Genomic DNA, 14,510 nt, shown 5'->3' with positions numbered 1-14,510 from the left:
TCGCAGCTGCTGCGCGCGCTCGTGCGGCTCGTGCTTGGCCCGGCGGCCCAGACAAGCGCTGACACCGTCTCAGACGGATCGTAGCATCGCAGCTGTCAAGATCAGCTCCCTGGGCTGCCACTCCGACGTTCCCATCTTGTCGGCAATCCTGCTCGACCACATCCGCACTTGAGAGCCGCAAGGTATCGTCTGTCATCTCTCGCGATGGGGATTCGCCACTGCGGAGTTGATTCCGGCCCACAACCCGACGATTTGCTCCGGGGCCTTAACGTACGGCGGATCCTGGACAACCTAATTGAAGTTATTGACGCGAACATGCAGCAGAATCTGGAGGAATTGAGGTCGATTCCTCCGATCGAGCTCCCCGACATGGACCTGCCGCTGGTTCCCTTGATTCCAGACCAGCTCCAGCAGCGGGGACGCCCGCAGAACAGTTTCAAGACTTCCTGCTCAGCAAGTCGTGAGCGTCATTTTCCTTCCACGGAGACTAACCAAGAAGAAGAGCCGTCCCCTGACTCTACCGTGGCATCCGACATGGACGCTACTCCAGAGGATGCTGGCACTGGTCAGATCGTCCAACTTCCTCAGAGCTTCTCCGGACAAGGGTGGGTCCGCCTGCCAGCATCGCTTGATCTGGCGCAGTACCCAACCATGCCCTTAGCCCAGCCTATCGGACAAAACGGACTCGGGCCCGTCCTTCCTCTGTTCCCAGTCGCCTCGATTCCTCCGGAGATCATTCGCTCTTGGCTGGCCGGGGAAGGGGTGCTCTTCATCTTTGTCGTCGTTCCCGCACCACCTCAGCAGCAACGCCCTGCTGACGACCAAGAGGAGTAGAAGAGTGCACGAGGCGAAGAACCCGATCCACGCTCACGTGCTGCTGGCGGACACTCCCGACCAGCCTGGAGTTCAAGCCTTGTAGCCAAGCTTTTTTTTTTTTTTTTTTTTTGCTGTGTTTGTCCCGACTTGTTCGTAATTCCTGAAGCACTTGTGGTCGCATTTTTTTTCCTTTGCTTATTGAAAAATAAATGTCGTCTGCTTTCTTTTTCCTTCACACCTTTTACTAGTCTTTATTCAGATAGGCCTGGGAGCCCAATGTCAAAGAATAGAACCTAAGGATGAACGCACCCCGAACATGCAGCATTAATCGAATTTTGCTTCAGGAAGGCTCTCAATCGTGCCTCTTAACGTAGAAGTGTTGGTACTGAATTGCAATAGCCATAATCCGTGCTCAAGCGCTTTCAAATGCGAACGAGGGTTAACTCAAATTATTGCACTCCACATTTCAGAAGGGTAGCCTCATAATGTTCACGTTTTAATGGTTACGAGCACAGCGTAAGAAATGGATTATACTCTAGGGCAGGTAACAGGTGAGTACTATTTTGAAGCAGGACTCCGGGCCGTAGGATCGCCTATGCAGCTTCATGTCAATGCGCACATTAATTACACCAGCACTATTGCTCCTTTCGAAATAGCTCGGGACCGAGGTAGAGGTTAAATGAGCACCGTTATCCAATTGCATTTCTTGTTTGGATCAGCATCAAACCGTTTGGCCACCTGTCGCTGGGGGTACACACCATTTCAGTACAGGCGAAAAACAACAATACGTATATGTACGTCTGTTCATGATTTTAATGACTCTTGACTTCCAGTAGGCCATGTGCTATTTCTGGCTGGCTTGGCTAACAACCTCGACTGTTCCTGGAACTGGAGGCAGCAAAATTTATGAGCAGTAAGGGCGAAAAATGGGGTGGAAAGTCTGTCTTGCTACTATACACTGTCAGAAGGGCAGAAAAAAATTGAATGCAGTGAGTTGTATTCATATTAATAACATATTCTAGTGGCGGTGCCGATGATGGTAGGCCCATGATTATTTTGTATTCAAGAGAGACAAAGCACGAGTTCAATACCGCTCCTAAGATCGGCACAGCAGCCTTGGGGAATGGGCGTATGCACGCCAGCAACAATCAGGCAGAGAGAACCAGTCAGTCGTTTCATTTCATCATTCTATCACATTTTGAGTCGATTTCATTCGTTCGAGTCGCTTGCGAATGAAGTTCAGCACGAGTGCTATGCGGCAGTGGGTGTGGTCATGCCCGGGGTCTATCTTGCTGCGTGTCAAGCACGGCAGTACTTGAGGTGCACCCGTCAGCTTTGGCATGCAAAAGTATTTCGCTCTGTTCTTGAGTATAGGCGTAGTCTGTGTAGGTCGACTCACTGTGCAACGTATTCGTATGCCGAGAGTGACTTGCTGTGCCGGGTGTGCGAGCACTTTTCGCCGGTGACAAAGCCCTTTTGACACCACCGTGCAACCATCTCTCAACGTTTCCTTCAGTAGTTTCATTCAGTCTTCAACTTTGGGTTCTCCCTCGAACTTTTATGGGATCCATCGCAGTTCGCGAATGTCGGCGCATCGATCGTTCAGCTTCATCGTGGCGTCCGGCACAAAACAATCATGTTGGCCTCCTCCTCACTTCGCGGTGCTAGAAAACACGTGACATTTATGAGCGCCCTAGAAACATCGGGAATCTTACTTTTTTCGTGCAACCTTGAACTGGGGCCGTATTCAGTAAGCGTACCTTTCCTGTTTTCCATTTCGGATCTATTCAATCTCCTGACATTGGTCACTTGTTGTGCGAAGAAGCCATGCCTTTTGAGCTTTGGCGGGAGGCGAGCGAAGCATTGGCTCATTGGTGACCTGCTTTCGGCACTGACTGCAGGGTGCAGCCCGTAGATAGCTGGCGCGAGTGGCGATTGGTGGCGATAGATGTCTCGTCGACGGTGGGGCCCGCTATCCGGTGATTTCGGTGACTGGCCACTCTCTGCTTTCGTCTGATTGTGTCGTAGTGACGATATCCTGCCAGATAAAACGAAAATAAATATCAGTTTCAAATGGGTCCTTATCAAATGCAGCGTCTGGTTGTTTAGTGCGATTTAATTGTACACGAAAGAATGTGAGCGATTAATACGCTTTAGGGCACTTTGTGTCACATGTACTTGCATATCCACGTTAGAAATCACACTTGCCATTGTACTTGCGTGCGGGAACCTCCTCGGAAATGTTTGACATTTTCTGGGAGTTTCTGAATATAAATTTTGCACATATTGTTTAACAGCACAATAGCCAGCAATCAACAGATCTTATCTGGTACGCTTTTAGATTTTTTTCCATTAATTTTCAAAAACGCGCCTCATTGGTTTTCGATAGCAGTCTGACTTATTTCATGTGAACACCGGACAAACTTCAGAAGCAAGATTTGGCTATGCATTGGATGCTTAGTTCATTTATTCAATATGTTCATAAAGCATGTTATAAAAGCTCCACAGCTGGCCAACAATTGAAGGCGTCCCAGAATCTTGGACTTCAATGAGCGCACCCGTATGCTGAGTAAGCTGAGCTGGACGTGGCGGGTTCGACAAATCAACAGAGAGTATGCTCGCCCTGGCCTTGATGCGCACCTCTTTGAATGGCGTAGCAACGAATTTTTCAAGACAGATAGTAAAAGCTCGCATGTTGAATGAGTTCAAGTTGCCTGCGACTGCGACAGGCACGTACGAGATCCTGTGTGAAACAGCTTTTTCAGGGGTACTGGGCTCGCTGAGATGCTCGCTTGGCTACTCCAGGCTTACATTCACTTGTAGTCCTCCACAGCTTTCCTGTGAGGCGTCGCTTCACAGCTTCCGTTATCTACCATCGTATTTCAGTGCCATTTGATGGCAGCCGTCTGATCACATGCGCCAATGTCCAGCCCACGTCTACGCTGCCCTGATTGAGGAGGCGCCTAACTCTTCGATAGTGCAAGAAAGGATATGTGTGGAGCACCTACATTACCCCGATCGAGGAGGTTCCTAACACTTCAACAGTACAAGAAATGATATGTGCGGTGGACTCTAAGTTCTCCTTTCAACATTTAGACCCGAATTTTGCATTTAAAATGAGGAAAAGGCTCGCAACTTGAACCCCACAATCGATACAAAGATTTTAAACTGTGCTTACGTTTTGCTGCAACACGTGCCACTCATGACGGCCAAGTGTCATTTATTTCTCCTTCACCGCCGCATCGCGGTCGTTGGGGAGAACCATGACGCCGATGCGCGTGTGACGAAGAACCAGAGGGCCAAATCTGCCACAGGCTGGGCCACGACAGATGGGCCGTCGGCGTTAGAAGACAACGTGACCTTCCTCACGGTACAGACCCACATCCACAGCAGCTGAGTCCCCCTGAATCCGAAGAAGGGGCCATGTCTCCAGTAGGGCCTTGAAGACCTTTTCGAACCGCGTCGGCAAACGAGCCCGGCCCCACACACAGACACGACAAGGTTTCTTTGGTCCACGCCAGCTCTGCGGCAAGGTAAGCGATTTCACGCTTGCGCGGCCGCCTGCATGCCCCGGAGGGCATGGGCACAAGATTCGACCTTGAGCATGCGGATACCGGTGCACCCTCGAGAGAGGGCGGTTGCCAGGTTTATGATGACCGCCCACCAAGACGACAGGACCTCGATATCTGCTTTGCCGACAGCAACCACGACCTCCGCTTGAGCGGCCACCACGCTGACCAGGGATGGTAGTGTCACCCAGCGAAATTCCGGCCGCTGCACCATCGGGTAAGAGATTTTGTAATTGAAAGCGACCTGAGCACAGCAGCAGGATCCGCTATGCGGTCCGGGAAGCGCTAGCCAGAAGCATCAGCCATGGCGTCTCACCTGTCTGGACATCGGTTGCGGGCGGATAGGCTGCCTGGAGCGAGCCCTGAGCACCATCATAGGCCTAATCAGTCCTAATAGGCCTAATAGGGTATAGGCCTAATCAGTCCTAATAGGCCTATTAGGGCATAGGCCTAATCAGTCCTAATAGGCCTAATAGGACATAGGCCTAATCAGTCCTGCGAAAAGCTGCCATCTTCCAAGGATGTCGCAAGAAAGACGTCGCCGCGCGGTGAAGAAACAGGGCCGTCTGAGCTGGCGGCAGAGCCAACTGCAAGTAAAAGGACCGCCTTTGCTGACCGCTGCCGAAGAGAGGCTTCATCTTCACCTCGGGTTCCGGGCTATCAACGACACATGACCTCTGCATAGCCGATTGCCATGCCCACCACAGATGGCAATGACACAGAGAACCCCGGTCGCGGCACCGTCACGTCAGAGATTTCGGAATGCGAAGCGATCTCAGCAGCAGAAGTCGCTATATGGTCGGGTAGGCTGCCTGACTCGAGCCCTAGCCATTGGGTGTAGGCCTAATTAGTCCTCCTAAGGGCCGGCGTCATCCAAGGACGTCACGAGCAAGACGTCGCTTCGCGATGAAAGACAGGGCCGTCGAAACCGGTGGAGGAAGTAACGCGGGTGGAAAGCCACCTTTGCTGACCGCTGCTGTTGGCCGCTGGAGACGACCGGCTTAATCTTCATCCCGGTGTCCGGCCATTCAACGACACAATCTCCGTGTAGGTGACTGCCATGCCGACTACGTATGGCAATGTCATAGAGAATTCGCGGTCGCGACACCGACGGGTCACAGACTCTGGAATGGAGAGCGACCTCAGAAGGATCCGCTATGAGGTGTAGAAGCCCTTCGCCTAGAGCATCGGTCATGGCATCACACCTCTGTGGACATCGGTTGCGGTCGGTTAGGGTGCCTGCTCGAGCCCTGACCACCGGGTGTACGCCTAATCAGTCCTCGGAAGCGCCGGCTTCATCAGGATGCCGGGAGCAAGTCATTGCTGCGCGGTGAAAGCACATAGTCGTCAGAACCGGCGGCGGAACCAACTGCAGGTGAAAGGACCGCCTTTGCTGCCGTTCCCAATTAGCGGCTTCATCTCGGCGGCGTCCGGGACATCAAGGGAACACGACCTCCGCGTAGATGGAACATGGCGACCACGGATGGTCACAAGAATTTTCCGGCCTCTGCAATGGAAACGGGACTCTGCAATGGAAAGCGACCTCAGCAGCAGGATCCGCTATGTGGTCTCACAAGCCCTCGCCTCGAGAGCATCATACCTGCCGGACATCGGTTGCGGTCTAGTACACTTATTGGCGCGAGCCCTAACCTCCGGCTGATAGGCCTAAGCCACCCGCCGAAGAGCTGGCATCATTGCAGGGGGTCACGAACAGGACGTCACCGGGCGGTGAAAAGGCAGGGCCTGAACGGTTGACAGAACCAACTGTAGGCGAAACGACCAGTTGTGCTGGTTGCTCCCAAGAAGCGCGGCTTCGTCTTCATCGTCTACGACTGTAGGCCCAACGGCCGCCGGCTTCACAGCGACCATCTCATCGGCAGTAAAAAACCGCCCACCGCCAGAGCTGGTGATACCCAAGGCCAGTCAGCGCAGACAGGAACATCAGGAGCGTGAGTACTCATGGCCCAGCAGGAATAGAAGGCCCGCACCCGCATGCAGAGGCAGTCAAGACGTGCAGTCCTGCAGCAGCATGCATTCGACTTCCGGATGGCTCGCCGTTCGAGACGGCACCTCATCAGGCCCGCAGCCGACCTGCGCTCAACTTAGATACCACAAATTCAGGCCGCTGTCCGACCAACCGACGCCGAGAGCTCAGAGGTGAAACATTTGGTTCCTGCTCGCTGACTGCTGCTGCTGGGGCAACATGTTCTGCCGACGCAGGACGGCTAAGTACTGGGTAGCTCTTCCTGGCCTCTACCCCATGCGCCTTTCTCGCTTTTTGTCTTGTGTGTTCAACGCGAGTGATGATATCGTAAGACCTAAGTGATCTCTGCGCAGTCTCCTAGGCAGGGGGCCTCTCAGTGGTCGACTTGCTTGTCCCCTCAAAATGTGTCGCTGAAGGCACTGACGTCAGCAGCATTCCTGCTGTGCTGGTTCCCAAGAATGGCGGTTTCATCAGAATGAATAACCCTGGGACTGTTCGAGCCGTACACTAGGCAGCCGCTTCTCTCCGTGAATCCATCACAGTAGGTCAGTTTGCACATGGCGGACTCCTGTGCCACTGGCCAGCGCTCGCCTGTGTGAAGGGTCTTCTTGACTGACCTTTCTTTGCTTCACTTCGGGTAAGCTGTTTCATGCCTTCTAACCTTGCCTGACCAAATATTCGTCCAAGGCTTTTATTCTTGCGCAACTTCAGCTAGGACATTTGACCTGTCCGCAGCAGCTGTTATTGCTGTACACCGTTGTAGCCGGAATATTAACAACGTGGTAATGCCAACCGAACCCGTAATTGCCATTTTTCCGCCGTAATTGCTGCCACTAAATGGCCACAGTGCCGGTGATTGTAAACACAGCTTTCGATGTTCCACACTGCTATTTGGCCCACATTGTAAACTCCTCAGACTGTCCTCCTCCGCCACAGAAATATCAAATCCTTTAAATAATTGACAGGAAACTCTTCTCGTGCTGAAGTGCTGTAACAGAAGTTAAAGAGGTTAAAGAGAAAGCTCATGTTTACGCAGATGTGATATCTTGAAGATTATCTATTACAGTATCCACGACACGTAGCTATTTTCACAGATGCCTCACAGCGGGATGAAAAAGCAGTAATAGGTATTTATTTCCAGGCACTCGATTGGAGTTTTTCTGTACGGATCCCTGATTACACGCCAATATTTACTGCTGAATTGCTTGCAATTGGTTTGGCCCTTCGAAAAGTTCCCGGTGACGTTGCTCACGTAATCATACTCTCTGGCTGCATGTCAGTCTAGCATTAGAAAGCCCGAAAATGCGTCTTTTGAAACAAACCCTGATGTTTTTCCTTCGGTTACATTTACAGTGCGGTTGCAGTGGGTTCCGAGGCACTGCGGCATCGCTTCTAATATAGCGGCGGATTATTTAGCGAATTCAGCTCTCACTGGGCCTGTTGCCGATGTTGTACCGAATATTATTTTGCTAAATATATCCCTTTTCGAACGGTTTCAAACGTTAAACTCCTTGAGCAATGAGCCACTCCTTGCGACTACGGATTTCAAGCATTTAAATTTTCATTGGAATGTCCGATATTGTAACTCGAGGCAAAGTGAGGTCTCCATGACGCTCATGCGTTGTAGAATTCCTTGCCTCAAACTTTATTTATTTTGCTCCGGATTCACGCCGTCGAATCTTTGTGCGTCATGTCATGACGTGGAAACAATTGAACATTATATCCTCTCCTGCCGCAGGTATGCTACTCAGAGAAGAAATTATTTAGAAATACCTCTTGCTCGCCTAGGACTGCCATTTAGAGTTCCTGTCCTCCTCTCCTTTGGTGCAACCGTCAAAGAGTATGCCCTAAAACCAGTGTCTGAGTTACTTCACAATTATAATAATGCTACCGGAAGATTTGTGTGTTAGCGCTGATCTGTCTGAATTATGCTCGCTCTTTTTTATTTTTTTTTTAATTTTAATCCTCTTTTCATTAATTTCTATTCCTATCGCCTCAAAATTCCAAATTATTTCAGCAACATTAACTCCTAATTAATAAGTTATCTATCATAGAGTTAAATCGACATAATGAATTCTATTCTGCCACCTACAATGTATTCTGGCCAATCCCCTACTGTGGATGTGTCATATGCACTGAAGATGAAGAAGAAGAAGACATGTGATAGCTCGCTTTTTTTTTCATTGCTTTCTATTACATCGTCTCAAAATTTCAAATTATTTCAGCAACACTAGCTCCTAATTATTAGGTTATCTATCATACAGTCAAATCGACATTATCAAAAATATTATGTCACCTACAACGAATTCTGGCCAATCCCCCACTGTGGGTATGTGCCATTACGACGAGGGAGAAGAAGAAGAAGAAGTTGAATTTATTCGACACTCTCTCAGGTAGTTTTGCATTCCAAATTTTTGCTTCATATTTTTTCATTCAATAACTTTTGTGACCTTAAATCTTATGTATTTGTTTAGTTGTCAATTACTTTAATACACTAATTTAGTTTGTGTACACTGAACCTTGGCCAATCCCCCTTCGTGGGTATGTGCCAAATATCAAGGAAGAAGAAGAAGGTAGTTTGGACTGCCATGGAAGCTTCCCTAGCTATAATGGGAGAGCGGATAGTATCTACCGCCTCAAAGTGCTTGCTTAACATTCTGTAAGTACAGCTTACGCATGCTATGCAGGCTGGCATGCTCCCCTCATGAAACCCATGCCCGCTCAACATTCCTTTGTCTCATATTTTTCATCCCCATAAACGAACTACTGCCCAGTTCGCTTGTTACGAATGATGTTGCCAACACTCTGTGATACAGAGAGGTCCTCAAACGCAGTCAATCTACCTTGTCTCATCCTTCTCGTCTGCATGCCCAGTCCGAAACGAAGCGCTATGGCACAAAGACAAAGGATAACATTTTGGAGCCAGCTGGCAGTCCTCAACCATATAAAGTCGTTGAAAGTTCTTTAGTCCAGCTATCGCTATAATCTGTGAGCTTCAGCATATCTGCATTGCATTTCATCCTGTCCTAATTCAGGTAATTATTTTGCGAGGAACATATTTTACAGCCGAAAAAATTAGCCGGGGTTTAATTCACCTTTAACAGGTTAAGACGAGCAGAAGCATTGTTTGGCATTAGCATGTTTTTGAGACTGGAATAAGCTGTTAAATGTTTTTAGATGGTTGGTTTGTGGAGGGAAGACCATTAACATTCACCTGGCAATTAAAAAGCATATCACATCAATATGCCATCACGTCCTCCAGTTTACGTCATGTCGCCCGTGTTACATCGCTTACCACCACGTACTTTACGCTTTCTTCATAGCGTCTTTCAGGAAAAAGGAACGCTCCCTTCGCATCGCCGATTACGTGCGTTTGACTTTTGCCTCTAGATGACGCCAAGCTTATAAAATTTTGCAGGTAAAGCGGTAACCGCGGTGCACTAAAGATTCCATTGGCGACGCGTACATCCCTGCGCTATTACAGCCTTGAATGCGCAAACTGAAATTAACGCCACAATATACTAAACATGCTTAATTTCTCTCTAGCGGGTGAACTTTGCATTAGTAATTGGTAATAGCACTTTTGCCGACACAAAATCGGTCAGTGATCATGGTTTACAAATTTGAACTACATAAAAACGGGTGCATGCACTGATCGAAAAATTATCAGCTGAATGTTTCTACTGCGTTCGTAGCAGAGTTTTACGTTGTAGTGAAAAAAAAAATTGAACGATTAAAGTAAAGCGTCCTGTTCCTTCAACTGTTAAAAATGAGTTAACCAGCCTGCAAATTAGTCCCTCTTTGCTGTATTTTTTTTTCCTCTTTGCTGTGTTTTAAGGCGCTATACCGCTTGTAAACAAAATGTTCTTCTGACTCAAAAACTTTCTTTTTAAATATTACAGAAAGTTTAGTTGAAACACCCTATATATGTCATACACTTTGCAAGTGTCCGTGCATTCATAATTTATGAGGCGGCCTCGAAGTCTCTGGTCGTATACAACTCGTGATGCAAACAGCGCACCAGGATCGCGTGCTCTAAGTCATGGCCTCCGGTGATGTTGTGCCTGTCTTCGCTTTCTTTCTTGGCGAGAAAAGCCCGAATTTCAAGGCTAAAGCCAAAGCTAAAATCAAGTGTCTCTCGCATTGCTTCCGCTTGAAGGTGTCTGCGTGTGCGTGATGATTTTCCGCTTGCCGTGCGCAGCGTCCCATGCCGTGGCGCGACTCGGTGCGGACGCTCACCTTCCAGCGGTCGCCATCTGGCCGGCACGCGGACTCTGGCCGACTGGGCTTCGAAGTGCGCGCCGCCGAGGGGGGCCTCGTGGTCGGCCACGTGGACCCCCAATCGGCGGCGCACCGCGCGGGCCTCAAGCAAGGGGACCTCCTGCTGGCTGCCAACCACGTCTCCTTTCGCGGACTGAACCTGGAGGCGGCGCTGCAGGTAACGCCCTTTCTCTTTTAGAGCGTGGGCTGTACTACTTCCGATATCGCGGACTGTTGTTTAAACGATTTTGAGAAACCATGCTAGATTTTGCGAGGCTTTGGTATTTCGTGATATCTAGCCATGATATGCGTGGTATGACCAGAGCAGTCAAGTGACCGGCGACCGCTGGTCACCATGACCTTGATCATTGACCATATGATCATGACGCCATTGGCGACGTCACCGGTGGCGTCACTAGTGCCGTCGATGATGACGGTATTGCAGGTGTCATCGAGGGCGTAACATGTGACGTCCCCGTCTCATACCCTGTGCTGCGCGCTCGCACTCACACTGCTCATACCTCCCGTAACCATAGATGAGGATAGTGTTCGAAAGTTGCTTCGGCCTCTATTGTACACGCGGAGACGAAAGCGTGAGCCTGCATCCGGCTGATGTAGCCCGTTGAGAAGCTGCAGTGGCCGGGTAAAGAGAGCGTAATCGGGCTAAACTTGCGAACGTCCTATCTTATAACTAGGTTCATTTTTAACGTGCCTTGATAGGGCGCGTCGCTGACACCGGACAGTGCTGGAGAGGGCGATGCAGCTGTCGGTGTCGCTGGTAGTGAGGCGAACACAGTAACAACGCCACATATACGAAGGACCGGTGGCAGGGTGTCTCTGGGCAGTACTGTATGCTCTTCTGGAAAGATTTTCATTATTTTTAGGTTTTCAAAGGGGCCAACTAAGGTCCTAAGGACACCAATTTTCTAATGTAACCCAAAATCTGCACGCCAGTTACGTCTTTCGGTTTTGGAAAATCGAAAACAGCAACTGGCGTACATAATTCGTACTGCGCTCATGCCAAGCAGGAACGTTTGGTTAGCTTTTCGTTCTTGGTCAGATAAAAAAAAAAAATCACATAAAGAAACAGCCCCCGCCCCTCTCTGTCTCTGCACAGTGAGTATTTAGTTTCTCGGGCCAAGGACGAAAGGTCGTCAAGTTCTCCTGTCTTTCTACATTCTTGTCAAACGAGACAGTCGCGTCCCACCAGAAAGGAGCGTCATGCCGAATGCCGCATTCTCGCATGCGAAATTAGACGGTTCGAGGTGGCATATATTTAGCCGTGCACATCTCAGGACAAATGCGCGCGTTAAAATAGTGTAAAAATGAATGCTTTTACAGTCTCATTGCTTACAAGTTGTGAATATAAGCAGGCATGCCCACTGCAGTGAATAAAAGTTCGTAAGTTTCATTCAAAATTTCTTCTCGCAGTTTCTGTCCGCCTGGCCGCATAACCCATTTATGAAACAACGCTTGTGTACTGTTCTCATTATGTTTTAAAATCCGTAAAGTCTCATTTTGATCACCATGTAAAGCACACCATTGCCAATAGAGAACACTGCTTCAGGCAAACGGCAGGGTGTCGTCTTTCGCTCACGCCACATGAAGAAATGGCGAAGCGCGTGTTCTGACTATTGGCAGGACTTAATTAGCTGCGCGCCTGATGCAACGAGAAGCGGCCCACGTTGAGCGCCATCCTGCGGGTATACCGCTTCCAGTCTCTAAATACTTGCTGCCAAGGTTTTGCAATATGCCGCTGCGTTTCAGCTCAGAAAGCGTGGCGAATTCATTCGGGTTACACACGAGCGAGGGTGAGGGCGTATTGCAGTTGGGGCCGACAGCGAGTTTCTCAACAAAGTCGAGCACCTCTTCTTTGAACCACCGTTACTGAACTGGGTAACTGGGTAGGCAAGCTGTCTTTGTACGGAAATTCATACGTGCTTGCATGACAAGGCGCTTTTGTGTCTCTTACTTAGCCATATATTTCTCAATTCTGTACATTTGAAAAGATTAAGCCACTTTATACAGGATGTTTCAGCCAGCTTTTAGCAACCATTAAAAATTGACAACAGACCTTACAAATGCTTGAATTTGCTAGAGTAGGGTCGTAGGCAGTCGTTTTATCCAAGATAGTCTATGTGAAGTACTATTGATTTTATACCAATGATTACACTAGCCTCGCTGAACCTGATTTTAATGCAATATTGGCGACACACACACACACACACACACACACACACACACACACACACACACACACACACACACACACACACACACACACGCGCGCGCGCGCGCGCGCATGTATATAGTTATGTTATTATGATAGTTAACAAATTCATGCGGTTTGTTTTACAAGGTTTAACACCCCAGTCAACTCAGACTATGAATGGGAGGGGCCGTATTGGAGGCCACTGAGTCGTTGCACTGCAATGATTGCATACACACGCAGGTGCTGGAAAGCCACCGGACTCTGCGGCTGAGCGTTGCCTCGCCGTCCCAGCACAGCGGCTACGCCTGGGTCACGCGCGACGGCCGCCCCACCTCTCCTCCCGACCAGTGGGGGGCGCCAGTGCACAAGGTATGCCACATGTACGACGCTACAGCCTGCAATGAAAAGACTTCGACGGCTGTTTGGGGGAAGCCTTTTCACAGCTCCTTCTTTGCTCAACCAAGCCACGGAAGTGGGCAATAGACTGCTACCTGTTTACAAGCTATGTGACGTCGGTGGAACACGTGGTCAAGGAAGCGCGCCGACAGAGAACCGGATTGGTAGGAAAAGCGTCCTTTCTGACATGCTGTTCCTGCTGGAACAACACGCCGCGTTGCTAGAAGGCTTATGGCTACAGCCATGTAGACCAAGGGGATGGGGCACTGGAGGCTATAGGGCAGCTTACAGATATGTAGTACTGAGGATTTACTTTAACCAAGTTTCAGCAGACGGGAGTTTCGAAAATTCGGGCTGGATATCCTTCCATCTTTGAATTCGCTTGGTGTAGACACTATTGAGCCGCTGCACTGCAATCGGCGATGCTTATGATACTTGTTTGCGTCATCATCATCATCATCATCGTCATCAACCTGATTACACATCAGGCCTAAATTGCTTTTGAGCAGGAATTTGGATTGCCGCCTCGGCGACTTATGGATGGCGATTAGAGTGCCGGTTATGCAATAACAATAAAAGAGACAGCTGGCATGGTTGGGGTTAATGAAGCAATAACCGTGAAAACAACAAAGCGACGACTTACATATCGGATATAAACCTCCATGAAGATTAACAGACTTTAGGGACACCTACGTAATTCGGCTATAGGGTACTTGCGGAAGTTTTTTTTTTTTTTTCGTAATGACCACTTGTTACGAAGCGGAAGCAACATATCCAAATCAAGAATCCACAAAAAAAAAAAAAAAGACTGCTCATGACCTACTGCAGGGCAACGGCTTTTCCGCATCTCTCCAATTAACGCTGTCCTCTGTACACCAGCTGCCACCAGCATAACCCCACAATCCTCCTAATCTCAACCGCCCACCTACTTTCTGCCACCCCTGCTACGCTCAAAGCTAGGTGCGACGTGCTGTGCTACGTTTGCCTTTTCTCAGAGCACAGTTAGTTGTCCTTAGCGACCGTTGATTGTATTGCGTTCTCATTACATGCTCCGCCTATGCCTGTTTCTTCTTCTTGATTTCGTCTAGAATGTCACTAAATTGCGTTCGTTCCCGGACCGACGGTACTGTCATTCTTTCCCTTAGCGTTGTAGCATGCATATATGGTATAGCATTCTTTCTGCAGATAACTGCTTCGTTCTCAATTTAGTTTGAGCATTTAATATTAGCCTCCACGTTTGTACAGTCTTTGTCAAAATTATACGGCCCAAGGG

General features: G+C 49.1%; 1 protein-coding gene across 1 annotated transcript in view; it reads left to right on the top strand.

Annotated features, from left to right (window-relative positions):
- The window catches only part of LOC146184137 (whirlin-like), a 167,564-nt gene that overhangs the window by 23,909 nt on the left and 129,145 nt on the right, over positions 1-14,510 (top strand). Inside the window, exons 2-3 of the mRNA XM_084608495.1 lie at positions 10,571-10,807; positions 13,082-13,210. Of these exons, the coding sequence (XP_084464621.1) occupies positions 10,571-10,807; positions 13,082-13,210 (366 nt within the window). The remainder of the gene's footprint in view (positions 1-10,570; positions 10,808-13,081; positions 13,211-14,510) is intronic.

The sequence above is a fragment of the Amblyomma maculatum genome, chromosome 7 (assembly GCF_055883805.1).
Source record: "Amblyomma maculatum isolate TAMU_Amacu chromosome 7, ASM5588380v1, whole genome shotgun sequence".
Lineage (NCBI taxonomy): Eukaryota > Metazoa > Arthropoda > Arachnida > Ixodida > Ixodidae > Amblyomma > Amblyomma maculatum.
Note: the sequence above shows the minus strand (reverse complement) of the source record. Positions and strands in the feature narration are given on the sequence as shown.